Genomic DNA, 26,284 nt, shown 5'->3' with positions numbered 1-26,284 from the left:
GGTGTTGGGAGCTCGGATGGGCAGGTGGCCAGGGCCTAGGTGAGAGTCCACCGTTGGGGCATTGGGAGCTCGGATGGGCAGGCGGTCAGGGTCTAGGTGACAATCCACAGTCGGGGTTTCGGGAGCTTTGATGGCTGAGCAGCTGGGACCAAGGTAAGAGGAGCTCTGGAGAGTGGGCAACTGGGGCCAATAATAGAGGGGGTCAACTTTTACATAGAATCGACTATTACCTATTACCTGTGTTTATACAGTAACTGTTGGCCAGGATCACCTGTGCTCTCCTTCACTCACCTGTATCAGCTCAAGGTGGTAATGATAGAACATCTGCAGGTAGGAGACAGGAAGACGGTATCTGACAAGAAGCTCCTTACTTCTGCTGTCTGCTATGCTCAGGACCAGCTCTGTGAAGAGATGAGAGAAGTTCGAAGGGACAACTGAAACACCAGCACATACCCTTCTGCACAATATAGGTCTTGTGCATTGCTCAGAATAACTCCTCAATCATAAAGATTTTTTTTTAAATTTAGACATGCAGCACAGTAACAGGCCTTTTCGGCCCATGAACCCTTGCTATCCAATTACACCCAATTGAGCTACAACCCACTGGTATGTTATTGAACAGCAGGAGGAAATCGGAGCCCCTGGGGAAAACCAACGGTGACACGTGAAGAACGTACAAACTCTTTACATACAGCGCGGGATTCAAAGCGCACACACACACACCCCCATAAACAGACTGCGCACACATGCACACACACACACCCCTGCAGACACATGCACACAGACTCATGCGAACACACTCGCAGACAGACAGACACACACACACACACAACACACACACACACACACACACACACACACACACGCAACGTACACAAGCCCTAAAATCCACCATTATTTTCCAGGGATGAAATACCATTGGTCATTCCCAAGACAACCATGTGTGTTACCACCATACTCAAGTTCTCTGGCTTAGGACCCTCCATTCCCAACCACAATCTGATTGGCCCCAGCCTTTCCGATCCCCATCCAGGCTGAAACGTTAACCTATCACGATTCAGACACTGACAACGTACTGAGCAGTGAGACCCTGATTATAAAAGATGTGAGTCCACACATTTGCTGTTGTAAATGGATCCAAGATGTTGAATGTTTTCTTTTGTTAACCTCTCAGCATTGAGTTTCCCTGAACCCTGAAATGTACAGAACAATAAAACCTTAACACTGAACAGATGGAAAACAATGACACCAAGGCAGAGGACACGGATAGTTTAGACTCAGCAGGTATCGCAGCACCCATAGGAGGTAAAGATATACACCTGACGTTTCGGGCGTGAGCCCTTCTTTAAGGTATGAAGCTGATGAACAGATCAAGATGCTGTGAATGGGTGGCCAGGATAAAAAGCAAATGATGTCATTCTTTTCTCACTTGAGAGTAAATGATTCAAGAATTAACATATTGAAGTGAAAAGATTGTTTTGCCTCAAGTTCCTGTTGAAGAGAGAATGCTCCACAGGGCCTGGGTTTGAACGAGAGCTGCTCCAAATTTGAATGTTGTCCCAACTCTGCATGAGCTACAGGGGTCCTGGGTGCAGTCGCCCTGCACTGATCGGCAGTCACGGACAGGTAACCCATTCATCAGCTAGAAAGTCACGCAGGAACCAGAGCCAAAGGGCCATCTGCATAATTTATGCTTGACCTCTTAGACCCAAACATGCAAATGGAATGGAAATCTTCGCTTTTGTCCCAAGGTTAAAGGTTATTGTCAGTCAATCATGTCAAGGTCAGATTTAAGACATTGCAGAATATGTGTCTTGATTTGGATTACAGGATTTAAACAAATGGGGTTGTAAAAATATGGCTCATTTAGCATTCCTTCCTCACCTTTGAAGCCACATTTTACACAAAAAGCTCTCTTACTCCTTTCTCCCCCCCACCCCTCCCAGAGACCATGGTTGCTCTATATTCCTGCTCAACATCTCCTCCGGACCTTCAACAGCTGGGGGCCCCACTCTGGACCCTCCTCTTGGTCACTGGTGAAACCAATCAAGCAGCAAAACTCTGGTCCTTTGTGGTAATATTTCCTCAATTCTGATTCGTGTTTGATCGCACGCCTGTCGATTGCCTGAGACTGTATCCTATTAAAATGTAATCTGACGTGTTTGCTCGTCTTCTGATCAACAAAGTAACTTCCTTCCAATTCTACCACTGACAGACACAAAGGGAAAGCCTCAGGAAAATTCTTTACTATCAGTAAATGACATTTCTGGAGTGAGGTTCCAAAATCGCAAAGCATTTCATGGTCAACGTGGTACATTTTGGAGTCTTCATCTGATATGGAGTTTGAGGAGATTCGCTATATCACCGAAGACTCTTGGAAACTTCTACAGGTGGACAGAGGAGAGCATTCTGGCTGGTTGCATTACTGTCTGGTACAGAGGCGCCAATACTCAGGACAACTTGGCCTGTGACATCACGGGCACCAGACTTCACTCCATCGAGGACATCTACAAGAGGCGGTGTCTTAAAGATGCAGCCTCTATCCCCACCACCCAGGTCACACCCTCTTCGCTCTGCTACCATCGGGGGAAAAGTTACAGGAGCCTGAAGGCGTGCACTCAGCGGCACAAGGACAGGTTCTTCCCCACTGCCATCAGATTCCTGAATGGTCAATGAACCAAAATCACTGCCTCACTTCGTCTTTTTCTTTTTTTAATTTGTGCGGTGGTTTATATAAACGTTTTCTCTATGACGGTGCTGCAAAACAACAAATTTTGTGACACGTTCATGACTATAACTTCTGATCATGATAGAAGGAACCCACCATTTATTGGAACATCACATTTTGCACTAACCACAGTGTGATTATTTATCTACCCTTTTATCTTGTGAGGTAATTTAATTTATAGGTCTTGTTCCTCAATACATTACTCGTACCTGTGTGGCTGCACCAAGCAAGAATATCAGGACACCTTTCCATTGTACTTGTGTGTATGACCATAAACTCTCATAAGACATGGAACCAGAAGTAGGCTATTTGGCCCGTCATGTTCCCTCCACCATTCCATCATGAGCTGATCCATTCTCCCACTCGCTCGCCTTTTCCCCATAACCTCTGATACCTGAAATACACCCAACACCCTCATCTCCACAGCCACCCGTGGTAACAAATTCCAGAGGTTCACCACTCTCTGGCTGAAGAAACTCTCCAGATCTCTGCTTTAAATGGGGGCCCTTCAATCCTGAAGTTGTGCCCTCTTGTCCTAGATCCCCCTCCCATGGCAAACAACTTTGCCACATCGACTCTGTCCAGGCCTCTCAACACTTGAAATGCTTCTATGTGAGTCCCCTCTTTTTTATGAGGCTCCAAGGAGTGCAGTCTAAAAGCTGTCCAATGTTCCCCATGTGATAATCCCGTTATTCCAGACACGTAAATCTTCTCTGAACCCAAAACTGTACCCCATGCTCCAAATGAGGCCTCACCAGGCCATTATAAAGCATTCTTATATCCTCTACATACGAATGCCAGCATTTGATTTGTCTTTTTCACCACCAACTCATCCTGGAGGTCAACCTTTAGGGTATCCTGCATGACAACTCCCATGTCCCAATGTACCTCCAAATTCTGAATGTCCTCCCCATTCAAATGGTAGCCCCCTGTAAACTACTCTCAACAAACCCTTTCCCTTCTCCCTATTCTTCTCCCATGCCCCGACACCTGAACTAATTTACCGTTAACCAATTGAGCTCCAAACTCGGGACCTGGGTTTACGGTGATGTGGACGGCACCTCAGGTAGAGCAACTTTCAATCCAGACTTTGCATTCTGCATAAAGCTAAGGGAGAAAAGTTTAGGGGAGACTTCAGGGGTACTTTTTTTCCCCCCCCCCCACAGCGAGTTGTGGGTGCCTGGAAGGCCTTGCCAGGGATAGTGGTGGAGGCTGAAACATTAGGGGCATTTAAGACAGGCACATGGATGAAATAAAAAGAGGGATATGAGGTAGGGAGGGTTTAGTTATTTTGGGTAGGTATATATGTAACCCATCATGGGCTGAAGGACCTGTACTTTTAAGGCAGCTCGGTTAGCGTAGTTCAACGCAGCTAGAGCACCAGAGATCGGGACCGGGGTTCGAATCCCACGCTGTCTGTGAGGAGTTCATACATTCTCCCTGTGTACTGCATGGGTTTCCTTCCACCCTTCAAAACGTACTGGGGGGTTGCTGGTCAATTGAGTGTGATTGGATAGTACAGGCTGGTGGACCAGAATGGCCTGTAACCATGCTGCATGTCTAAATTTAACAAATAAATTTACTCCACTGTAATGTTCTAGGTTCTCTGGACCTCGCGTCACTCCTGTGAGAGTTATCCATCAATGCACAGCTCCTAGCTACAGGCTCACGCTCCGGAGCTGATTCCGACGGAAGGTGGGCCCCAGCAGATTTCTCTCCCTGACGCTGTTCCTCTCAGAACTTGGACTGATGTTCACCAGGAGGTAACCTATTGATCGCAAGTCATGTCATTTACAGGGCCAAGTGTGGAACATTCAAGATTATTTTATTGTAAGAAAAAAATGTGATATTACACAAAATTTCCTTTAGCCTACTGCAAGGCAGACAAAGATGCGTTGAGAGCAAAAATGACCCAGCACCCTTTACAGCCAGAGAAATAGAAGCAAAAGAGAGTCATCATCCCCACCCCCCCCACCCCGCCACCCCGCCAAAGGTCACTGAGTCTCTGTGGAATCCCTCCAGTGCTCCCACAGCCCCTGCAGCCACAGAGCCTTCAGTCCAAATCCATCGGCAACCTGACCTCAGATGGCGTACCTCTGGCACAAACAGGGACACCAACAGTCTCTCATGCCACCATTCTGATACCTAGTAACCCTTAAGCCGGTCTCATAGCCTGGTCTGAGTCCTTTGACCGCAGATGCCTTAATCAGTCCGCTGCGGGTCTGTTCTTCAGCCTCAGATCTGACTGGGTGGTGGTGGTAGGGGGTCTTTGAGGATACAGGCTGCTTTTATTTTTTAAGACACCACCTCATGTAGATGTCCTCGACGGAGTGGTCTGGTGCCCGTGAGGTCGCAGGCCAAGCTAACAAGCCTCTGGAGTTTATTCTTGACCTGAGAGTTGGCGCCTCCGCACCAGGCAGCGATGCAACCAGCCAGAATGCTCTCTGCGGTGGAGGTTTTCGAGAGTCTTCACTGACATACTGAATCCCCTCAAGCAAAGTACAGCCACAGACGGCCCTTCCACCAGTTCAGGCAGCGCCTTGGTAGGTCGGGCCTAACAAAAGCTCATTTTGCCTGAAGCATCGCCTGCTTCTTCTTTCCCCACTGATGCTGCCCGACCTCCTTCATTGCCAATTTCCCAGTCTGGGAACGGGCCAAGGGAATCAGACATGAACACCAGCCCCCCCAACCCCCCCCCCACCCCACCCCAATTGCTTCAGCTGCTACCACCAACAGCAGTAAGCAGGAGGACCGTTCGGAAAAACACCAATTATCTCGAGTCAGAGGCAGCCATGCAGAAAAGTGAGAATTAAAAAACAGCTGGTCTACCTGGAAGGGAGATTAACAGAGAAATGTACTCAAGCCCAGGACAGATTGCCTGGCACTCTGCTTTTGGTATCACAGGACCCGGTTGGAGTTTTGCCTCTTGGTTATTCCTTGTATTTATTCAAGATTCCTTTTTTTGTCATGTATATAAAATTAGACAACTTTTGTTTGCTTGTGAAGATACACGTAGACAAGGCTCTGGCCCGGCATTCCTGTCAATCATAGAAAGAGAAGCAAAGAAGTTCCTTCAAGAGACAAAGTGTCCGTGGACTTGCCTCTCGCACTCCCTCCCGCAACTCCTGCACCTATGTTCCGACGCGCTTCGCCCCGGCGCGGGTCTGTCTGGCCGCGGAGGTCAAGGATCCGCGCTTCGTTGGGCTCCTCGGCTCCATCTGCCGCAATAGCATGGATCTCCCCAGCGGCCACCCGTTTTAATCGCCTGTCCCATTCCCTTGCTGACTTGTCTGCCCAGGGGTCTCGCGCACTGCCAGACTCAGACCACCCACAAATCGGAGGAACCATACCTCGTCTTCCGTCTGGGCACCCTCCAACTGGACGCCGTTAGCATCGACTTCTCCGGTTTAAACTTCCATCCCACCCCCACATCTCTGTCCCTCTGATCCTTGCCCACCTGCTCTGTCTCTCTCTCTCTTAATTAAAAACTGTCTCCTTTCACAGAGCCACAATCAATTCCCACTTCTCCTCTTATCTATTCCAATTAGCCCCTCCCATTCTTGTTTTCCAATCCAGGTAAATCTCCTCTGCACCCTCTCCACATCCTTCCTCTAATGAGGTGACCAGAAGTGAACCCAGTACTCCAAGTGTGGTCTCACCAGAGATTTATAGAGTTACCGCATGATCTCTCGACTCTTGAACTCAATCCCCCTATTAATGAAACCCAGCATCCTTTAGGCCTTAACTATCCTATCAACCTGCGCAGCAACTGTGAGAGATGCCTAATTTAAAATTCATTTTCTCTCGAGTCTTTAATTAAGACACCCGCCTGCTTTTTGCTTCTACCTTGAAGAAGGGCTCAGGCCCGAAACGTCGGTAATATATCTTTGCCTCCTATGGGCGCGGCGGGCCAGCTGAGTTCCTCCAGCATTCACTGTTCATTTTTACTGCAATCGTGGCGTCTGCAGACTTTTGTGTTTCAGTCTATATAGGTAGGTCAGATGGGTAACCAGGTTAGGTTGGTAGGTAGGTCATCAGGAGATAGGTGTGAATGCCAAACTGACGTTACAGTGATTCCTGTTGTTACAGATAAATGGATCAAGGAGTAGATTTTATTCGGGCACCTACTGACATTTGTTCATACCTTGATGAAGGGCTCAGACCCAACATGTTGGTTATGTATCTTTATCTTTGCTACATAAAGATGTTGTTTGACCTGCTGGATTTCTCCAGCAGACCACGGTGTCTGCAGACTTTCGTGTTTTACCTCAAGAAGTAGATTATAATAAACTTCTAAAAAAAAATCATTTAAATTATCAAACAATAGTTCCCAAGACAGGGGAGGATGTGTTTATCTCAAAAGTGGACTCTATGAGCAATGCCTTTAGTGCCCGAGTGTTTTTTTATTCTGAAAGACCAGTGACACAGACATCAGTCGAATGTCCCCCAGTCACTGACAGACTGCCAATTTTCTCTTCTCAATAGCCATGCTGTGTGCGGAGCAGCAGTCACTTCCAAGACTCACTCGAGCTGTCATTAAAACCCAGATGCGGTGCTCGTGTCTCTGAACAGCCTGTAATCACGCTGCCAGTTTCACCTTCGCTCCTCTCCTAATTAGCTGGCAGAACACAAAACCGCCTCCCCCTTCACAAATCGAAGCATTTTCACATGAATAAATGTATTTAGCTGCAATCAAGTGTCAGCCATTAAGTGCTCCCATCGTGTTGTGCAGATGAGGTAATAATGCTCTGGTCGTAATGGGAGTGTTCCGCAATGCATCCCACTGATGCACCCCCTCGAACGAGGTGCCTTTCAAAGACGTACCTTTCAGGGGCAGGAGGAAACTGGTACAGATGTTACAGTGTACCAGCAAAATGTGGCTGATGCAATCAGTACAGATGTTTTAAATCGGTACTAATAGGAAATTATTTCCCACTTCTTCCAAAGGAAGAGAGAAATGGAATCTTAGTATATTTATAGGTCAGAAGTTGATGCTTTAATTTTTATTAAATTTAAATATTTTTTTTTTAATTTGGACTTACACCACAGTGACAGACCACCTGCACCACCAATTGCCCTGGTACGTTTTGAACGGTGGGAGGAAGCCCACTCAGACACAGGGAGAACGTACAAACTCATTACAGACAGCCCCGGATTCAAACCCTGGTCCCGATCGCTGGCGCTGGAACAACGTGGCACTAACCACTATGCCAACTGCACCTAAAATATTCCAGAATTACCCTGCTATAAATCCGTCTGTGGCTCGATCCTAAACACCTCATTTCTGAGGCAGGTGGCTGTGGGTTCAACACACATTTTGATGTGGCTTGGGTTGGGAAATCCAGGCATCTCTCACAGTTGCTGCGCAGGTTGACAGGATAGTTAAGGCCTAAAGGATGCTGGGTTTCATTAATAGGGGGATTGAGTTCAAGAGTCGAGAGATCATGCGGTAACTCTATAAATCTCTGGTGAGACCACACTTGGAGTATTGAGTTCACTTCTGGTCACCTCATTAGAGGAAGGATGTGGAGAGGGTGCAGAGGAGATTTACCTGGATTGGAAAACAAGTCTGACAAAGCAAGGTTAGCAGAACTGGGACTTTTTTCTTTGGAGCGTAAAAGGATAAGAGGAGACTTGATAGAGGTCTACAAGATTATGAGAGGCATCAATAGGGTGGGCAGCCGGTGCCTGTTTCCCAGGACAGGATCAGCCAACACCAGAGAACGTCTGTACAAAGTGAAGGGAGGGAAGTTTAGGGGAGACGTCAGGAATAAGTTTTTTTTTTAAAAAGAGTTGTGGGTGCCTGGAATACCTTGGCAGGGGTGGTGGTTGAAACATTTGGGGCATTTAAAGGCACAGGCACACCATGGATGAAAGAAAAATAGAGGGTTAAGAGGCAGTAAAAACAATGCTGGAGAATCTCAGCGGGTCATTTAGTGTCATTTATAAAGGAAAGATAAAAACACATAATTGATGTTTTAGGCTTGAAGAATTCAAGCCTGAAATATTGGTTACGTATATAAAGGACACTGTTCAACCTGTTGAGTTTCTCCAGCTTTGTGTTTACTTCAACCACGGTGTCGGCACACTTTCATGTTTTACTTCTGGGTTACGAGGCAGGAAGGGTTTAGTGCTTTTTTTGTCTGGAAGGAATATGTGGGTCGGCACAACATTGAAGGCCGAATGGCCTGTACTGTGCTGTCGTGTTCTATGGATCTCCAGGAATAGACCGAGAATGTATGCGCCATTGAACATCGCACCATTTGGATCAGGTGATAAACTAAGCCCCGGTCACTGAGTGTCCGTGGACTGGTCTACAGCACTCCCGCAGCCATACTGAGTCCAGTCCAAACTTTCAGCAAACCCAAGCTCCAGATCCGAAGCTCGGGCGCGGTCAGGAAGTCCTCTACGCTCACTCGCATTCCAATTCCGATGCCTTCAGCCAATCTCCGGCAGTCCGCAGCCTGGTGCGAGGCGCTTGACCGCTGTCGCCAACAAGCCCGCGTGGGTTCCTCGCCTCGAGTCTCCAGCGGCCCGCCGCCTGCATCCTCTTCGGCCTCACTGGTCTACAAGGACTCCACAGGCCAAAAGGCCTCCTTCCAAACTGGCTGGTCGGCAGTGCTGAAGGTGCGTCACTAGTGACTGACAGCAAGGACTTGAGAGCAAAATACAGGGATAAAGCAGCAGAAGATTTGGTAGCAGGAAATACAATATTTTAATGCAAATACATGGCAACATTGTGTTTAAATTCCAGTCAGAGTTTGCTGCTTAACGGATTGAATAAAAGGTCTCAGGGCTAATTAGAAAGTCACAGATCATGCACCGACTGTCTGCTTAAAAAAAAATCAGGCAATGAGCCAAGCCATCAATAGCAGCCCACGAGGCAAGCAGCAGATCAATACACATCAATGATGCAACACAGAGTGCATTGGCCTGCTCCACAACCCTTGACAGAATAACCAGACTGCGAGGCTTAAAACCATCGGGTGGGGTGTTGGGGAGGGGGTGGTGACAGATGGAAAAGATGTAGCAGCATCACACTTGCCACCTCCCAAGATAAAAGGTCTGTGTCCCGTCCCCTGCCGTCTCTCCACCTACTCCTAGCAAAGTATTATTTTCACTCCGATTGCTCCTGGCTCCAGGTCTCTCTGCACCAGAGACTGCGTGTTTGTTGACGGTGGTGTGGTAGCTGGTTCAAAGGCTTATCCAATATCGTAGGATAACCTTTCCTTATTTTCTCCTTGCCGTTAATTGGATTCCATCCACGGATTCTAGCAGGGTGGAGATTATCTGCTCAAAATGGCACGCGCCCCCTTCTGCTCAGCTCGAATCGATAGCCTCCTGACCAATTTTGCGTTATAGTTCAGACAAGGAGTCCACAAACCCCGGCATCTGCAACCCAGGGCAAGGTTGTAAATTTTCCTTTGTACTTGGGAGGGGAAAAAAAAGTGTTCCTTTTCTTTTGTTTTTAAGAAGTCAAAATCTGAGCTCAACCCCCTTCGAGAAAATGTTCATTTGTCAGAATTTATTAGACACACAGACAGCACGGTTACGGGCCCTTTCAGCCCATGAGTCCTTGCCGTCCAATTACACCTAATAGGCCTAAAACTCCTGGTATGTTTTGAACGGTGGGAGGAAACCGGAGCCCCCAGGGAAAACCCAGGCAGGCACAGGGACAATGTACAAACCTCTTACCGACAGCGTGGGATTTGAACCCTGGTCCCGATCGCTGACACTTTAACAGTGTTGTGCTAACCGCTACGCCAACCGTTGCTGCAGTGTTATCGTGAACACATCACGGAATCCGTTGTTTTGTGGCTTCATCACATTGCAAACAATTTATATAAACCACATGACAAAATAAATAAAAACAGTGCAAGGAAAAGATAAAGATGAAATAAAGCAGTGTCTGTAGTTCATTGATCATTCAGAAATCTGATGGCAGCGGGGAAAAAGCTGTCTTTGTGCCGTTGAGTACTCATCTTCAAGCTCCTGTACCTTTTCCCCAATGGTAGCAGAGTGAAGAGGGCGTGATAAGGGTCCTTCAGAACAGAGCCCACTTTCTTAAGACACCGCCTCATGTAGATGTCCTTGATGGAGTGAAGTCTGGTGCCTGTGATGTTGTAGGCCGAGTTAACAACCCTCTGGAGTTTTTTTCTTCTCCAGATTGTTGGCTCCTCCGCACCAGGCAGTGATGCAACCAGCAGAATGCTCTCCACAGTCCACCGGTAGAGGTTTTCGAGAGTCTTTGGTGACCTACCGAATCTCCTAAAACACCTCACAAAGTCTAGCTACTCACGAGCCTTCTTTGTCATTACATTGACATAGAGTCTCCAGGACAGATCCTTGGAGATGTTGGCACCCAGGAATTTGAAGTCCTTGGCCCTCTCCACTGCTGAGCCCTCGATGAGGACTGGATCGTTGGTTTTGCTATCGATGAGCGCAAGGTTGTTGTTGTGACACCACTCAACACGCTGATGTATCTCCCTCCTGTACGCTACCTGATTGTCATCTGTGATTCTGCCGATGGGCATGGTGTCGTTGGCCAATTTTTAGATGCTCCTGGCCACACAGTCATGGGGAGGGGGGGAGGGAGGAGAGAGAGAGAGAGAGAGAGAGAGAGAGAGAGAGAGAGAGAGAGAGAGAGAGAGAGAGAGAGAGAGAGAAGATCAGTGGGGTCAGCACTCATTATGGAGAGAAGTGTTCTACTGTGAGCCTTCTCCACAAGGAAGGAGAGAGAAGAGAGAGTTTCTGGGGTGTGATGGGTCCTTAGGCACATTGGCTGCCTTTCCTAGGCAGAGGTGGAGTCCACGCTGCATTTTCTGTCGAGTCTTCAGCTCGGAGTGAAACATTCAAGTTTGCAGATGCCAAGGTTGTAGTGAAAACACAGAAACGCTGGAGGAACTCAGCCGGTCTCGTAGCACCCTCAGAAGGAAATATAAATTACCTACGATGCGGACCTGTGTCCTTCTTCAAAAAGCCTGCAAGAGGCCTACATTAAAACTTTGGTGAAAAGGGAAGAATGGGACGGGGAAGAGTCCAGACCAATAGACAAAAGGTTTTAATTGGATAGGATAAGAGGACAGGAGAGGGGGGTAGATTTGGCTCTGTAAAAGGAGACAGACAGAATTTTTACACTGAAAACTTTCTTAAATGGCATGTGAATGACCCATCTTTCAAAGCAGCTCGGGTCGTTCACACTGAACCACGAAATGCCAGGTCAGTGCGACCTTTTACATAAGCCAGCCAGCATCCCGGAGGAAAAGGAAGCGGGACCTGCAGCATTACAGCGTGGATGTCCTGCATAACATACATGACCTCATTGCTGCCAGTTCAAGTTTGTATCTCCGCTGGCAAGTCACACGTATTCAACGTCATCAATGTGTCACAGCCTTCGACTGTCCTGGGCTCGGCAACCCCTAACCCTTTTAGGTAGAAGCCACTGCAAAATGCACCAGCTCTGATACTTCTTGCCTTGGTAGGATCAGACATGGGATGAAAATTACACCCCAACCCACCTTTGTTGGTGAAGCGGTTAAAAGGCAGTTAATTCCTGCCTCTTAACGGCTGTGTAAAAGGAGCTGGAGGGAAAGGAGGGGTGAGAGAGAGTGAGATCTTGAGGAAAGGAGACAAGCAAGAGATGGCAGGGACTAACCGGAGAAGTCGATGCTTGTTATGTTGGCATCCTGACAAGGGAGCACCCACGTGGTGAATGGGACAGCCAGGCATCAGCCTATTCCCTCAATATGTGCCCACAGGTATCACAGCGAGCAGTGATGAGCACGGAGACCAACTCATTAATGCTCTCCCCCTACCCTACTTCAGTGACGGCTCAATGACGGGCTCGCTCATGGTTATAGACAGTGGAGACACAGCGCTGGTTTTCAGGGTTCCACAGCCCGGGCCCAATGTGTGTGCCTCTGTACGGGTTTTAAAGGGCCTGTTAAAGGAGCAGATGGTGTTTCGTTGTAAAGTCCTGTGCCTAAGATGACGGTGCCTGTGCTGGGCATTGGCCATGAGGGGTTGCAGACTCCAGGAAGCAGTGAACCAGAAACCAGAAGAACATACCCCCCCCCCGCCACCCAGAAAGAGAAGCAGAGGAGATGACCCTACAGGATGGTGATCACGGCAGCTAATGAGCAAGGGGGTCAGTGGCTGAAAGACCCTACAGGAATTGGGCCAGCGAGGGGCTCATCAGCTGATGGACCCATGCAGGCAGCGGGAGGCTCATGGGAACCAGGATTTGAGAGGGTGGCTGAGGCCAAGAAGGGCTCCCGAAGGCTTGCTGATTGTGTTGGAGGTTTGCATCTGGAGCTCGGGTTGACGATCGATTGAACAGGAGCCCGTGCGGCTGCGGGAGCTCTGGAGGCGAATCCATGGGCACTCGGCACCTCTAAAGTGAATCGCTTGCTTCTTTTTCTCTCGCGCTGTCAGGGGCATCAGGTGACACCGATGGCGGCTTTGTCTGCTTTACGGCAGGGTGAACTCAATTTCACATAAAATTACGTTCTGAACTATTACCTGACAATCTTGAATCTTGCTAATGCTGGAGTGGGAGTGCCATAGGTTTTGACTTTCAGTCTAAATGTTAAACCACATCCTCAAAATCCCACCGCGCTATTTACAAGGTAGCAGGAAGATCGAACATTACAGCACAACATGGGCCCTTTGGTCCTCAATGTTCCTCGCAAAAAATATACAAAACCCTCCCTACCCCGTAATCCTTTATTTTTCTTTCATCCATGGGCCTATCTAAGAGTCTCCTAAATTCTCCTAATGTTTCAGCCTCCATCTCTAGCAATGCATTCCAGTCACCCACCACTCTCTGTGTTAAAAAAAACTTACTTCTGTTCTGCCCCCTACACTTTCCTCCCTTCACTGTACAGATGTCCTCTGGTCTTTTCTACACCTGCCCTGGAAAAAAAAAGGTGCTGGCTGTTCACCTCCTAATCGTTTCGATATCTGGTACTCCATTAAAAATCTATCCTTCAGCCAAAACTGCACGGCTCTATGGAACGATGTGTCACGGTGGAAAATCCTTTAACGGACACGAAGGATGCTAAAGAAATGCTATGACCTTTGGGTGGAGACCAAGGCCCCAGGCAGGAAGCAGGAGGTAACTGACAGGAATTGAACTCGTCACAAAATAAGAAGGAGAAAGAAATGGAAATAAATGTGAAAGAATGTCTAAATCACATCACGAGGATCTGAAACCTGAAGGAAAAAAATAATGGCCACAAAATCCAGTAAGCTGCAAACGTGCCTGCCAAAGACTTTTCCAATTAGACCTACTTATAAATGAAAGACTGAATTGTCCAATTAATTCATGCCATGAAATTAACTATGTACTGTTTTTCAAACCACTAAAGGAAGGCTTGGATCTCTGTGTTTTTCATAACATAGGATCTCTCAAAGCCTCGTACAACCAATTGATACCTACTGAATTGTCATAGCCATTAGAGCAGAAAAGGGAGTTCGATTCCACCCTGACCTTTTGTCTCTCCATCTATACCACACATGTCAAACTCTGGCCCGCGGGCCAAATTTGGCCCACGATATAATTATATTTGGCCCACAAGATCATTTCAAAAATGTATTAGAGGTGGCCCGCCCTGCAGCGAGAGCCGATGCTGTTTTTTGGTCATGTCACCCCCACCATCCTCCCCCTTCATTGCACATCCTTCCTTCCCCATTGTAACACGAGAAATTGTAACACGAGAAGTCTGTCGATGTCATCAGCCGGCAAGCCGGTTGGAAGGCTCCCCGCACAACCAGTCACTTCTCCCACTTGTCGAGCGGTGCGGTGGATGGGCGAGCGCCTGTGATTTCCTGTTGGCGCGACGGGCATGGCAGGCTACGCACGGTCCCCGGGCAGCGCGTGCCCCACGTGACTAGCACCGGACGGCCCTTCCACAGCGCGAGCGCACTTCTCCCGGTCGCCACAGCCTTCAGCGCTTGCACCCGCGCGGACCCCAGGGACGGCTGGTTCGGCCCTGCACGTGAAGAGAGAGATGGTGGCTGTCCGCAAAGGCTGATCGGCAGCGCGCTGGGCCTGAGTGGGTGGGTAAACAGGGGTGGGCAGAGGGTGTAGGTGAGGAGTAATGGGCAGGGGAAGTTATGGTGATGCGAGGGGCAGTTAGAGGGAGGGATGAGTAGAAGGAGGGGTGGATAGTGAAGAGGTAAAAGGGGAGGGGCAGGGTGAGTAGGGGAGGGGTGATTAGAGGGTGAGAGACGGGTAGAGGGAGGAACAGGTTGAGGGGAGAGGCAGTAAAGGGGCGTGTATAGGATGGGGTGGGTAGAGGCAGAGCGAGTGGAGTGAGGGGTGAGTAGAGGTTGGGTAAAGGACTGGTCAGGTAGAGGGATGGTGGGTCGTGGGTGAATAGAGGCCTAGAGCCTGAGGAGTGAGCAGGAAATGCTGAGTCCTGATGCAGGCCAAAATGGACACAGCCTGTGAATGCTGACTACATCCACAGGGACCAAATAGGTTTCCCTCAGGTCAAGCAAAGGGTGAACTTGAGCTACCTACTCCTGACCTGTAACATTATCCTCCTAAAGTTATATCCTAAAGTTTAACATTTCATATGTTGAAAGAAGAGAAAACATGCAGATGTTGTTGAAAATTTTCAATAAATATTTAGTTCGGCCCTCGACTTAGTCCAAGTTTTTAATTTTGGCCCTCCGTGAATTTGAGTTTGACACCCCTGATCTATACAGTTCCATTGGCCTGCCTCGTTCTCGTCTCCCTGAACCCCTCTTTGATTCAGTGCTTGTTGAGGTCAAGTCACCTTTCTATGTTGTTCTTACCATGCTCACACAATAAAGGCGAGTTTGTGCTTCTCCAGGACCACAAAGTAGATTTACATTAAATTAAAATAGAAGGTAATAAAGAGAATCCTGGGAGTTATAGACCGATGAGTCTTACATCAGTGGTGTGCAAACTAATGGAGAGGATTCTTAAAGACAGGATCTATGAGCATTTGGAGAAGCGCAGTCTACTCAAGGATAGTCAGCAGGGCTTTGTGAAGGGAAGGTCATGTCTCATGAGTCTAATTGAGTTTTTTGAGGAGGGCAGTAGATGTGGTCTACATGGATTTTAGTGAGGCATTTCACAAGGTCCCCCATGATCGAGTCATTAAGTCGGGATCAGTGGAACCTTGGCTGTCTGGATAAAAAATTGGCAGAGAGTAGCAGCAGGAGGAAAGTATTATTCCCGGAGGTCTGTGACTAGTGGAGTGCTGCAGGGATCTGTTCTTGGGGTCCCTGATCTTTGTATAAATGAGTTGGATGAAGAGGTGGAAGGATGGGTCAGTTAGTCTACAGATGATATGAAGGATGGAGGAGTTGTGGTTGGTGCTGAAGGTTGTCGTAGGTTATAGACCAGATGCAGAGTTGAATCTTGCTGATGCTGGAGTGGGAGTGCCAGAGGTTCTGACTTTCAGTCTAAATGTTAAACCACATCCTCAAAATCCTACCACGCTATTTACAAGGGAGCAGGAAGATAGAACATTACAGCACAACACAGGCCCTTTGGTCCTCAATCTTCCTCACAAACAATATACAAAACACTCCCTACCCCATAATCCTTTATTTTTCTTTCATCCATGACATCTGTACAAAGTGAAGGGAGGGGTTTAGGGGAGACATCAGGAATGTTTTTTTTTAAAAACAGAGTTGAGGGTGCCTGGAATGCCTTGGCAGGGGTGGTGGTGGAGGCTGAAACATTAGGGACATTTAAGAGACTCTTAGACAGGCTCATGGATGGAACAAATTGAGGGTTATGGGGTAGGGAGGGTTTAGTACATTTTTTTTAAGGAATAATGATGGTCAGCAGAACATCAAGGGCCAAAAGGCCTGCACTGTGCTGTAGTGTTCTACGTTCCAGGCTAACACCGCCAGATCTGGGATCGTCCACATAAGACTAGCAAACTGAAGCACATGAGGTATTTGTGGGGAAGCGCCTATGGTCATAGGGAGTACAAGGAGTCTCCTCACACACAGAACTGAGGCACTCCACCTCCTTCGATGCATGAATCCACAGAAGTCATTTGTCAAGGTTAATTAGGGGAGAGTCCTTTACCTTCTTCTGCAGCCATCTCCTCCTCTACCTCCACCGTCAGCTTCTCCTCCCAGGATGGGGAGTGCGTGGGCTGGACAGAGGCATGGGTGACACCCTGGGCCCTCTGGTTTCCCTCTCCATCCGCGCCACTCTTACTAGCAACGAGAAATAAAACTTTGCGTTAGAAAGGATGGAATTGCATCACAGACCTCGCATCAGATCCTGCAAGAGTGAACTTATCCTTGGTGCCCAGCGCTAAGCATACTGCGAAGGAGCAGATGTAAATTTTAGACACATAAGAGGTTCCCACTTCATTTGTGGCCCCATTATCCTGGATATCTCCCTCTGCACCCTCAGTCAAAATCACAATTTATTGTCATGAACAGGTGTCACAAAATTTGTGGTTGTACAGTAGCATCACAGGTGCAAAGTACAGCCATTCCCTGACATACGTCAGCCCATTCTGACTGACTGATCTCGAAATGGACATAAATCGGGCATACATTAGCATGGCATGTAGAAGTTGTATACCCATACAGCACTCTTTGTGATTTAGTACAATAATGGTTTAATCCAGCATAAAAACTCATTAGATTTAGAGAATTGAGAGAGATGCTGTGAAGTACACAATGCCGGGATATCTTCTGATGGCCACTATCGTACGCATGCAGTCGTTAGCACTGGTGCACTTACGACCAAGCGTTTTTTTTATATTTATAGTTTTTTCCCCCCAGTCGTAAGTACGGATGGTCGTAGTCGGGGAGAGGCTGTACATTTATTTTAAATAAATAGTGCAAAATAAGAGAAAAGGCGAGATAGAAACTGTGAATACTTATCTATCCATAAGACCGTAAGAAATAGGAGCAGAAATAAGTCATTCAGCCCATCGAGATTTCCCTGCCATTTAATCATGATCTGATCCATTTTCTAACTCAGCCCCGCTGTCTGGCCTTCTCCCTTTGATGCCCTGGTTCATCAAGAACCTATCAATCACTCCCTTAAATACACCCAATTGCCTGACCTCCACAACTGCCTGTGGCATCAAATTCCACAGATTTACCTCCTTCTGGCTGAAGAAATTTCTCCACATCTCTGTTCTAAGTGGACACCCTTCAATCCTAAATTGTGCCCTCTTGTCCCAGACCAGAGGTGGGCAACTTTTTTTTAAATTCACCTTCAGTAATCCCTATACCATCGGAGCTCTGTGATTAATAAGGGATTGCTTCAGGCGGGATGTGAGTGAGAAGGGAAGGTGGAGAATCACTGCTCCAGACCCAACTGTTACTGGAATATTTTGCTTGAGAAAAATTGTCATTGGCCCATTTCCTTTGGAGTTCTGAAACCGTGCACATAACGAGTCCATGAGGTACGATTAAAACAGTGGTTTTCAAATCTTTTCTTTCACCCACATCGCACCTGAAGTAATACCTGACTAATCACAGAGCATTTATAGCATAGGGACTGTTTAAGGTGGAATGTGAGTTTTTAAAAAGGTTGTCCACCCCTGTCCTAGACTCTCCCACCAAGGGAACGATCTTATTATGTCTACTCTGTCCTTGCCTTTCAACATTCAAAAATGTCTGTATGTAATCCCTTCATATTTATTACATCATTTTTTGGTCACATGCACATTCCTGTAATTTAATTTAAACCTTTTTTATCCCCAGAGCATTTTATATTCTTTTGTGACTGCAGCAATACTTTTGGTTCATCGTACATTTGCTTATTTAGATGACAGTAAATTCTCAACTCCTATCATAAATTCACAGATTACAGGATTGAAATAGGCCTTTCAGCCTAATTAGTCCACGCTGCAGATCTTAATGAATCCGTCAGACATTCTGAACCTTTTTTCAGCTGTGACCCCCCCTTAGGACCCTGCTCAAGTCTATGGGCCAATATTTTAGACAAGATCTTCACACCTACATTTAGAGATAGGCCTAGAAGAAGCACATTCAATTGGATCCTTCCTCTTTATCAGAATAAAAGAAATATTATGAAAGGAATAGATAGACTAGACATAAACAGACTCATTCCCCTGAGGGCAGGGAAGGTTGGAACAAGAGGCCATGAGTTAAGGGTAAGGGGGCATCACTTTAGGAGAAATATTAGAGGATGCTTCTTCACTCAGAGAGTGGTGGCAGAATGGAATGATCTTCCGATGAGATAGTTGCGGCAGGGTCCCTTCTGTCATTTAAGAGAAGATTGGATGTATACATGGAGGCGAGGGGGTGGGAGGGATCTTGGCGGAGAGCGAGAGGATTGAGCTAGTGGAGTTGTTCTAGTGAACCGGTGCGGACTAGAAATGCCGACATGGCCTGTTTCCGCTTTGTAAATGGTTATACGATCTTCATTAAAAGACGATTCCCTTGTTTAAATGAATCATTAACTACAGAACTTAACTGAGACCCCAGCAGTTCAGTAAATTCCATGGGGTATCCATCAGGTCCTGGTGATTTACCAGAATGTAGAGAAGAAACAGCAAAAAGTATTTCCTCCTGAGAGAGAGATGCCTCCAAATTCATGTTTATTCTGAGAAAGTGTAGGCAAATTAGGGAGGTCCAGAAAATCCAACATTGAAGTACTATCATTATTGGATTCAGAAGTATATAATCTAGAGTAGAAAACAAAAGCGTATGGACGCCCTTCCCTGTTCAACAGTCAAGTTTAGTTGGTTTCTTACGCACCTCTCTTGTGCAGTGGCCCTCAAGGAGGCCGTGGGACACCCAGTGAGAATGGCTGATCATATCATTTTTTTCGTTCAAAGCACACAATCATTTGGCAGTCAAGACCAAACCTTATGGCTGCTTATTTGTCAGCTGCCTCATCCTGTTGCCACCTGCCTTGAATGGTATTGTGATAATGCAGTGAAGTGTCAATCATACCTTCTCACCAATCAGCATTGTGCAAGTTGGGCTGAGGCGGGGCAGAGCCAGACATGTCAGTCTGAGCTGGCACAGGCGCAGTTTGAAACAGCGAGCCTGATCCCACAAATCACCACCCATGCACCTTCTTCCCAAATGTAGCAGTGGAAAGAGATTGTGATTAGGGGATGGGGATACTTTCTCATGTTGGCTGCCTTGATGAGATACCACCTCAAACAGATGTCTTAAATGGATAGATGGTGAAGACTCTCCGATCTACAGGCTGTTCCCAGGGACGCACACAGCGTCAGACATCCAGAACTGCGGGAAGACCATCGACTCAGTGAAAGGCGCCCTTCAGTTGGTCAGTGAGGTGAATGCTGCCGACTGGCACATTCCAGACTGCCACAGTACGTGCTGAGGGACGCACTGAGGCTTGGCACAGCTATTGGGAAGGCGCTGTGGGGGGGGGGGGGGCTAGAGTTCTCCCATTAGCGGACATTGGTTGGGGGGGGGAGGAGACGAGACCGAGGGGAAACCCCTCAAACAACAGAGGGGATAGAAGTGACAAGGTGCCACAGTGGTGGCAACAGTGTAAACAGAAATGAATGCATCAGTGACACAGGGAATATATGGATATGAAACTAAGGGTGGGAAAGAGACCTTGAATAGTTTTCCTTTTATAAATAATTTATTGTGAATAAAGACTATTTTTGGTATTTAAAAAAAGAGGATGTGAGAGCCAGTGATGGACTTGGCCACTTTCTGTGGCCTACCTCACTCCTGGACATTTAAATTACCAAACCAGATTTCATACCTTGTCTTTAGTTCTTAACTTTGACTCTAGATCCTTTTCTCGCTCTCTTTAGAAGAAGTGGGCCAACAGGTTTGATTCTGACTGTTTTGCAAACCCATGTAGTTGCCCTCGCCTCCCTGATCGTGAGAAGAGCCACATTAATGAGATGGAAAGAACCTGTCCCATCACCCACCTTCCCCGCCCGCTGACCGAGTTTTTGAAGGTCGTATTGTGCCTCCCCCCCACCCCCCGGTTAGCCATGGGCCCCAGCAATTCTCCACAATTATCGAACAAGGAGTTCGAAGCCCCCTCAGCAGGCAGGTTGTGTCAACACGCCCCTCTTCTCTTCCACAGCAAAAGGGGCGGGGGGGGGGGGTAGCAGGCACCTCGATGTGATGAGATTCAGATCTGCTTCAGAGCATAATGGAGATCCCTCGATCGGCTTAACAATCCCCAACTGTCATGGGATGTAAGCATTAATGCATTCAGCAACTAGAAATATTCTTTGCTTGAGGAGTAATGAAACAGTTCCATAAAGCTGTCACCCCCATTCACATCCTAAAGCCTCATTTAATATATCTTTCTGTCAAGGTCGTATGCAAATTTCAGATAGTTTGGCAAGATGTCCCTTTTCACTGGGGTCTAATGACAACACAGTAGCTGGGAATTACACAAAATTGCTGGAGAAACTCAGCAGGTCCTGCAGCGTCCAACGGAGGCAATGGTGTAGAACCAAAATTTCGGGCCAAAGCCCTTCGTCAAGGTATGAGCCAAAAGCAGGCAGGCACCTGAATTAAAAGGCTGGGGGAGGAAGGAAGAAGGGGCAGAGGAGGAGCATAGGCCAATAGCCGATAGGCCACAAATGAATGTGGACAGGAGAGGCATCACACGTACTTCACTGGAATGTCTACATGTCAGGGTCGTACCAAAGCTCCAGCTGAGCGTTGGTTTTAATTTAGACATTCAGCAAGGTAAAAGGACCTTCCAGCCCATGGGCCAGTGCACCCCAAAAACCCCAATTAACCTATAAACCACGTGCACTTTCGAAAGGTAGGAGAAAACCAGTGGAAATCCATGCAGACACAAGGAAAATGTACAAACTCCTTACACACGGTGCAGGATTCGAACCCTGGTCGCTGGCGATGCAACCGACCACTACGCTAACGTTCTGCCTGACAGGAACACCTTAAAACAAGAGGAGAAGGAGGAGGAATTCAGGGGGAGGTCCAGAACGAACTGAGGGCTCAGCCATCAATCATGGGGCCATTACATTCAAAAAACAATCAGAAGGCTTCCCTGGAATCAGAGGGAAGAAATACAACAATTAAGGCCTTCACCTCTTGACAGCAAGATGGGGCGAAACAACAATGAAAAAGGTGACCAGTGTTGGGCAGGACGCAGCAAAATTATCTTTTTTTTTTTTTTTTTAATTTTTTTATTTTTCACACCATAAATCACATTAGCCATGATATACACTATTTCTTTTTCACACATATACAGTGACTTTTTCTCCCCCCCCCCCTCCTCCCAAGCCACCCCCCCCACCCCCCCCCTCATCCATTTTAGGTATACAATCTAGGTTGCATTAAGCCAGTCAGACAATGTTGTCATTCAACAAAAATACACCAGAAATTCTACTGAGTCCATTCTTTTCTTTCCTTCTCCTTCCATCAACTTAGGTAATGTTTGTCCCCGGTAGGTTTTCGCTATTGTATTTAATGTAAGGCTCCCATACTTGTTCGAATATTTCAAGCAAAATGATCATTGATGTGTAATACAACATGTTCATAAGAGCATAAGAAATAGGAGCAGAAGTCGGCCGTGTGGCCCGTCGAGCCCTCTCCGCCATTCAATGCGATCATGGCTGATCTGATGATGGGCTCATCCCCACCTACCTGCCTTTTCCCCATATCCCTCAATTCCCCGACTATGTAAAAATCCATCCAATGTTTCTATAAGATCCCCTCTCATTCTTCTAAATTCCAGCGAGTACATTCCCAGACAATCTCTCCTCAAAGGCCAACCCCTTCATCTCTGGAATCAACTTGGTGAACCTCCTCTGCACCGCTGATATACATTCAATAGAGAGCAGAGTTTCAGGTGTAAAAAGGCACATGCAACAAGAGAGGAACCCCATAGTACTTCAATGAAGAGTCTGCTTGGGGTACAATGCTCAGGATTCCAGAGGGGACTGGAACACACCACCTTCTGACTCAGATGGGAACAAATTGGCACTGAGCTGAACAAGGCTTCCACTTGACCATACATTGGCTCCAATATGGGAACTACAAAGCCCACCCATGCCTGGAAGACTGAACCGAGAGGAGTTAGAACTATAGAAGCACCATTATGTCTATTGGTGCTCTATCAAGAGCATCCTGGCCGGCTACATCACAGGTGTTACAGTTTTTGCAGAGAAATGGATAGAAGGTCAATCCACAGGATGATAAGAGAGGAGCACTGGAGCCTCCTCCCCTCCATCGACATGATCCAGCAGGATCGTTGTCTGAAAAGGGCGCGCAAAATCATCGAGGACCCCTTCCACCCCGCACGCAGGATCTTTCAGCTGCTTCCATCGGGAAAGAGGTCCAGGAGGATCAGAGCCAGCACCACCATGCTGAGGAACAGCTTCTTCCCACGGACAGTGAGAACGGTGAACGACCAAAGGAACTGCTCACACTAACCAACCAAGATTCTCATATGTACAAATCAGTATTCATTTATTAATTTAGATTGATAGAATACTTGTCCTGCATATGTATTGTTTGTCTGTACGTGTGTTCTATCTGGTTGTGTGTCTGCATGTTTTGCACTGAGGACCGAAAAACATTATTTCATCGGGTTGTACTTGTATAAACTTGACTGAACATTATGGGACTGAAACATGCCCTTTGGCCCTTCTAGTCTGTGCTGTACTATTATTTTGCTTCGTCCCACTGGCCTCCATTCGGACCACATTCCTCCATATCCCTTCCATCCAAGTACCTGTCCAAATTTGTCTTAAATGTTAAAATTGAGCCTGCATTCACCAATTTGTTCCTTTCTATCTGATGATCTCATCATCGATGAGTCTTCTGATCAGGGATTGAGCCATCGAATTTCTTGGAAATCTTAAAGAGATTCATTTCCTTTCATGACTTCATCCAAGCTTCAAATCCGAGCAGGAGCCAATGGAGGGAAAGTGACGTAATGTGTCCAAGTAGATTTCCACCGCACACACAGCATCTTCCAACTGCTCCCATCGGGGAAGAGATCCAAGAGTATCAGAGCCAGCTCCACCAGCCTGAGGAACAGCTTCCCACGGGCAGTGAGAATGCTGAACGACCAAAGGAACTGCCGAGACTCTCGTATTCATGAAATAATACTTGTCCTACATGTGTATTGTTTGTCTGTATGTGTGCTATGTCTGGCTGTGTGTCAACTTGTTTTGCACCAAGGACCAGAGAACGTTGTTTCGTCAGATGATGAAGGTAAAACATACAAGTCTGCAGACACTGTGCTGAAGTAAAAACAACGCTGAAGTTGTGCCCTCTTGTCCTAGACTCTCCTGCCATGGGAAATGACCTTCCTACATCTACTCTGTCCTCGCCTTTCAACATTCAAAATGTTTCAATGAGATCCCCACCTAATTCACCAAAATTCCAGTGAATACAGGCCAAGAGCTGCCAAACATGCCTTGTATGATAATCCTTTCATTTCCAAGAATCAGCCTGGTGAACGTTCTTTGTATCCCTTCTTAAATGAGAAGCCCCAAAATGGCTCACAATCCTCCAAGTACACTCTCTAACTCGGGTAAGTCTACCAGCCACCATTACATCAACCCGGGTAAGTCTACCAGCCACCATTACATCAACCCGGGTAAGTCTACCAGCCACCATTGCATCAACCTTCCTCAGGAGTTCTACAGAGAGCGTCCTGGCCAGCTGCATCACTGTGCGGTACAGCTGCATCAGAGAAATGGGTTGGAGGTCAATCCACAGGACCATTAAGAGTGGCAGAGTGGATCACTGGCGTCTCCTTCCCCCTTCAACGTGATGTACTGGGATCACTGTTAGAAGAGGGAAGACAAAATCATTGAGGATCCTTGCCACCCTGCACCACCTCCCAGCTGCTCCTGTCGGGAAAGAGATCCAGGAGGATCAGAGCCAGCACGACCAGGCTGAGGAACAGCTTCTTCCCACGGGCAGCGAGATGCTGAACGACCAAAGGAACTGCCGAGACTCTCGTATTCATGAAATAATACTTGTCCTACATGTGTATTGTTTGTCTGTATGTGTGCTATGTCTGGCTGTGTGTCAACTTGTTTTGCACCAAGGACCAGAGAACGTTGTTTCGTCAGATGATGAAGGTAAAACATACAAGTCTGCAGACACTGTGCTGAAGTAAAAACAACGCTGGAGAACCTCAGTAGGTCAAACAGTGTCCTGTATATAACAAAGAGAAAGATATCAAACCAATGTTTCAGGCTTGAGCTGTTCGCCAAGGTATGACGACAATAAACTCAACTAACCTTCCACCCCCCCCCCTCCCCACCCCAGGGTTTTCTCTCTCTCTCTCTCTCTCGCTGTCTCTCCACCTGCCCCCTCCCCCCAACCTGATATCACTCCATCCTCCTCCAGTCTTGATAAAGAGTCCAGAACTGCAACACTGACTGACCATTTCTAACCAGGGACGATGCCTGGCCTGCCGAATGCCTCCAGCTTCTCTTTGCTCACTCAAGCTAAGCCAACAATTCTGCATTCTATCCCGACGAGCCCAGAGCCGAACAATTTATTCCTTTGTAAGATGCAGTCAAAACAAAAAATTAACAAGTTTTAACAACCCCACGGCTGGAAAATAGACCATAAAAAGGGAGCATATAGTGCTGTGGTACAGATGGGACATGGTACTGGTTATTATTACAGACACTATATGTCGTGAAAGATTTTACTCTCTGGATTAATGATGCATTCAGTTGCGCTGTTGAGATGATCAAATCTGGATTGCACTCCCTCCAGTTCATATTTAGCCATTCATAATCAGACATCACAGGCAAAACCTCTCCACCATCGAGAACATCTACATGGGACGTTGCCGTCAGAGAACGGCAGCAATCATCAAGGATCCACAGCACCCAGCACACGTCTCGGTGCCACAAAACTCACACCCCCAGGTTCAGGAACAGCTGCTCTTCCTCCACCATCAGACTCCTCAACGACAAACTCAATTATTTAAGAACTCTTATTTTTTTCTCTCTCTCTCTCTGTATTACACAGTTTGTTTATATTTCTTTATTTGTTTACTTGTGTATGATGAGTACAGGTTTTTCTCTGCATTACCAATAAGTGGTCATTCTGCCTCACCCGCAGGAAAAAGAACCTTGTATGTGATGTCATGTATGTACTCTAACAATAAATCTGAGATCTCCTCAAATAATTATGGTTAAATTGAAAAATAAACAACTTTGCCTTTTCAAACATTAAATAAAGTTGAAAATATCTAAAGTTTCCTGGGACCAGAAAACTAACAATTTAACAATGAAGGTTATGTATTTGAATACCTTTTTTTCTACTCTGAGTGATGAAATGTTAGAAATACATGCAGCAAGGTTAAAATATACTTACAGCCAAGAATAAGAGCAGCTCAAGTTTCGTCCTTCCAGAAACTTTCTTAGCTGAATGATGCAGAAGACTATTGGAGAAATGGTTTGAGCCATCAAGGAATTTCTGCTGTTTACCTGAAGCAAGGAATTTGGCGGACGAAGGGGAAATCGGAAAAGTGAGGCAAAGGGAGAAGGGGAGAGTGCGGGAGAGCGAAAGTGCGGAAGAGCGAGGGATAGAGGTCGAACAATTGAGACTAAA

General features: G+C 46.9%; 1 protein-coding gene across 1 annotated transcript in view; it reads right to left on the bottom strand.

The window, feature by feature from the left end:
* Nucleotides 1-26,284, bottom strand: part of ccdc33 (coiled-coil domain containing 33) — a 169,048-nt gene that overhangs the window by 98,317 nt on the left and 44,447 nt on the right. The window contains exons 5-6 of the mRNA XM_069902239.1: nt 16,806-16,939; nt 292-401 (exon numbers count right to left, since the gene is read on the bottom strand). Of these exons, the coding sequence (XP_069758340.1) occupies nt 292-401; nt 16,806-16,939 (244 nt within the window). The remainder of the gene's footprint in view (nt 1-291; nt 402-16,805; nt 16,940-26,284) is intronic.

The sequence above is a fragment of the Narcine bancroftii genome, chromosome 11 (genome assembly GCF_036971445.1).
Source record: "Narcine bancroftii isolate sNarBan1 chromosome 11, sNarBan1.hap1, whole genome shotgun sequence".
NCBI lineage: Eukaryota > Metazoa > Chordata > Chondrichthyes > Torpediniformes > Narcinidae > Narcine > Narcine bancroftii.
The sequence above is the reverse complement of the archived record's forward strand: the minus strand, read 5'-3'. Positions and strand labels throughout refer to the sequence as shown.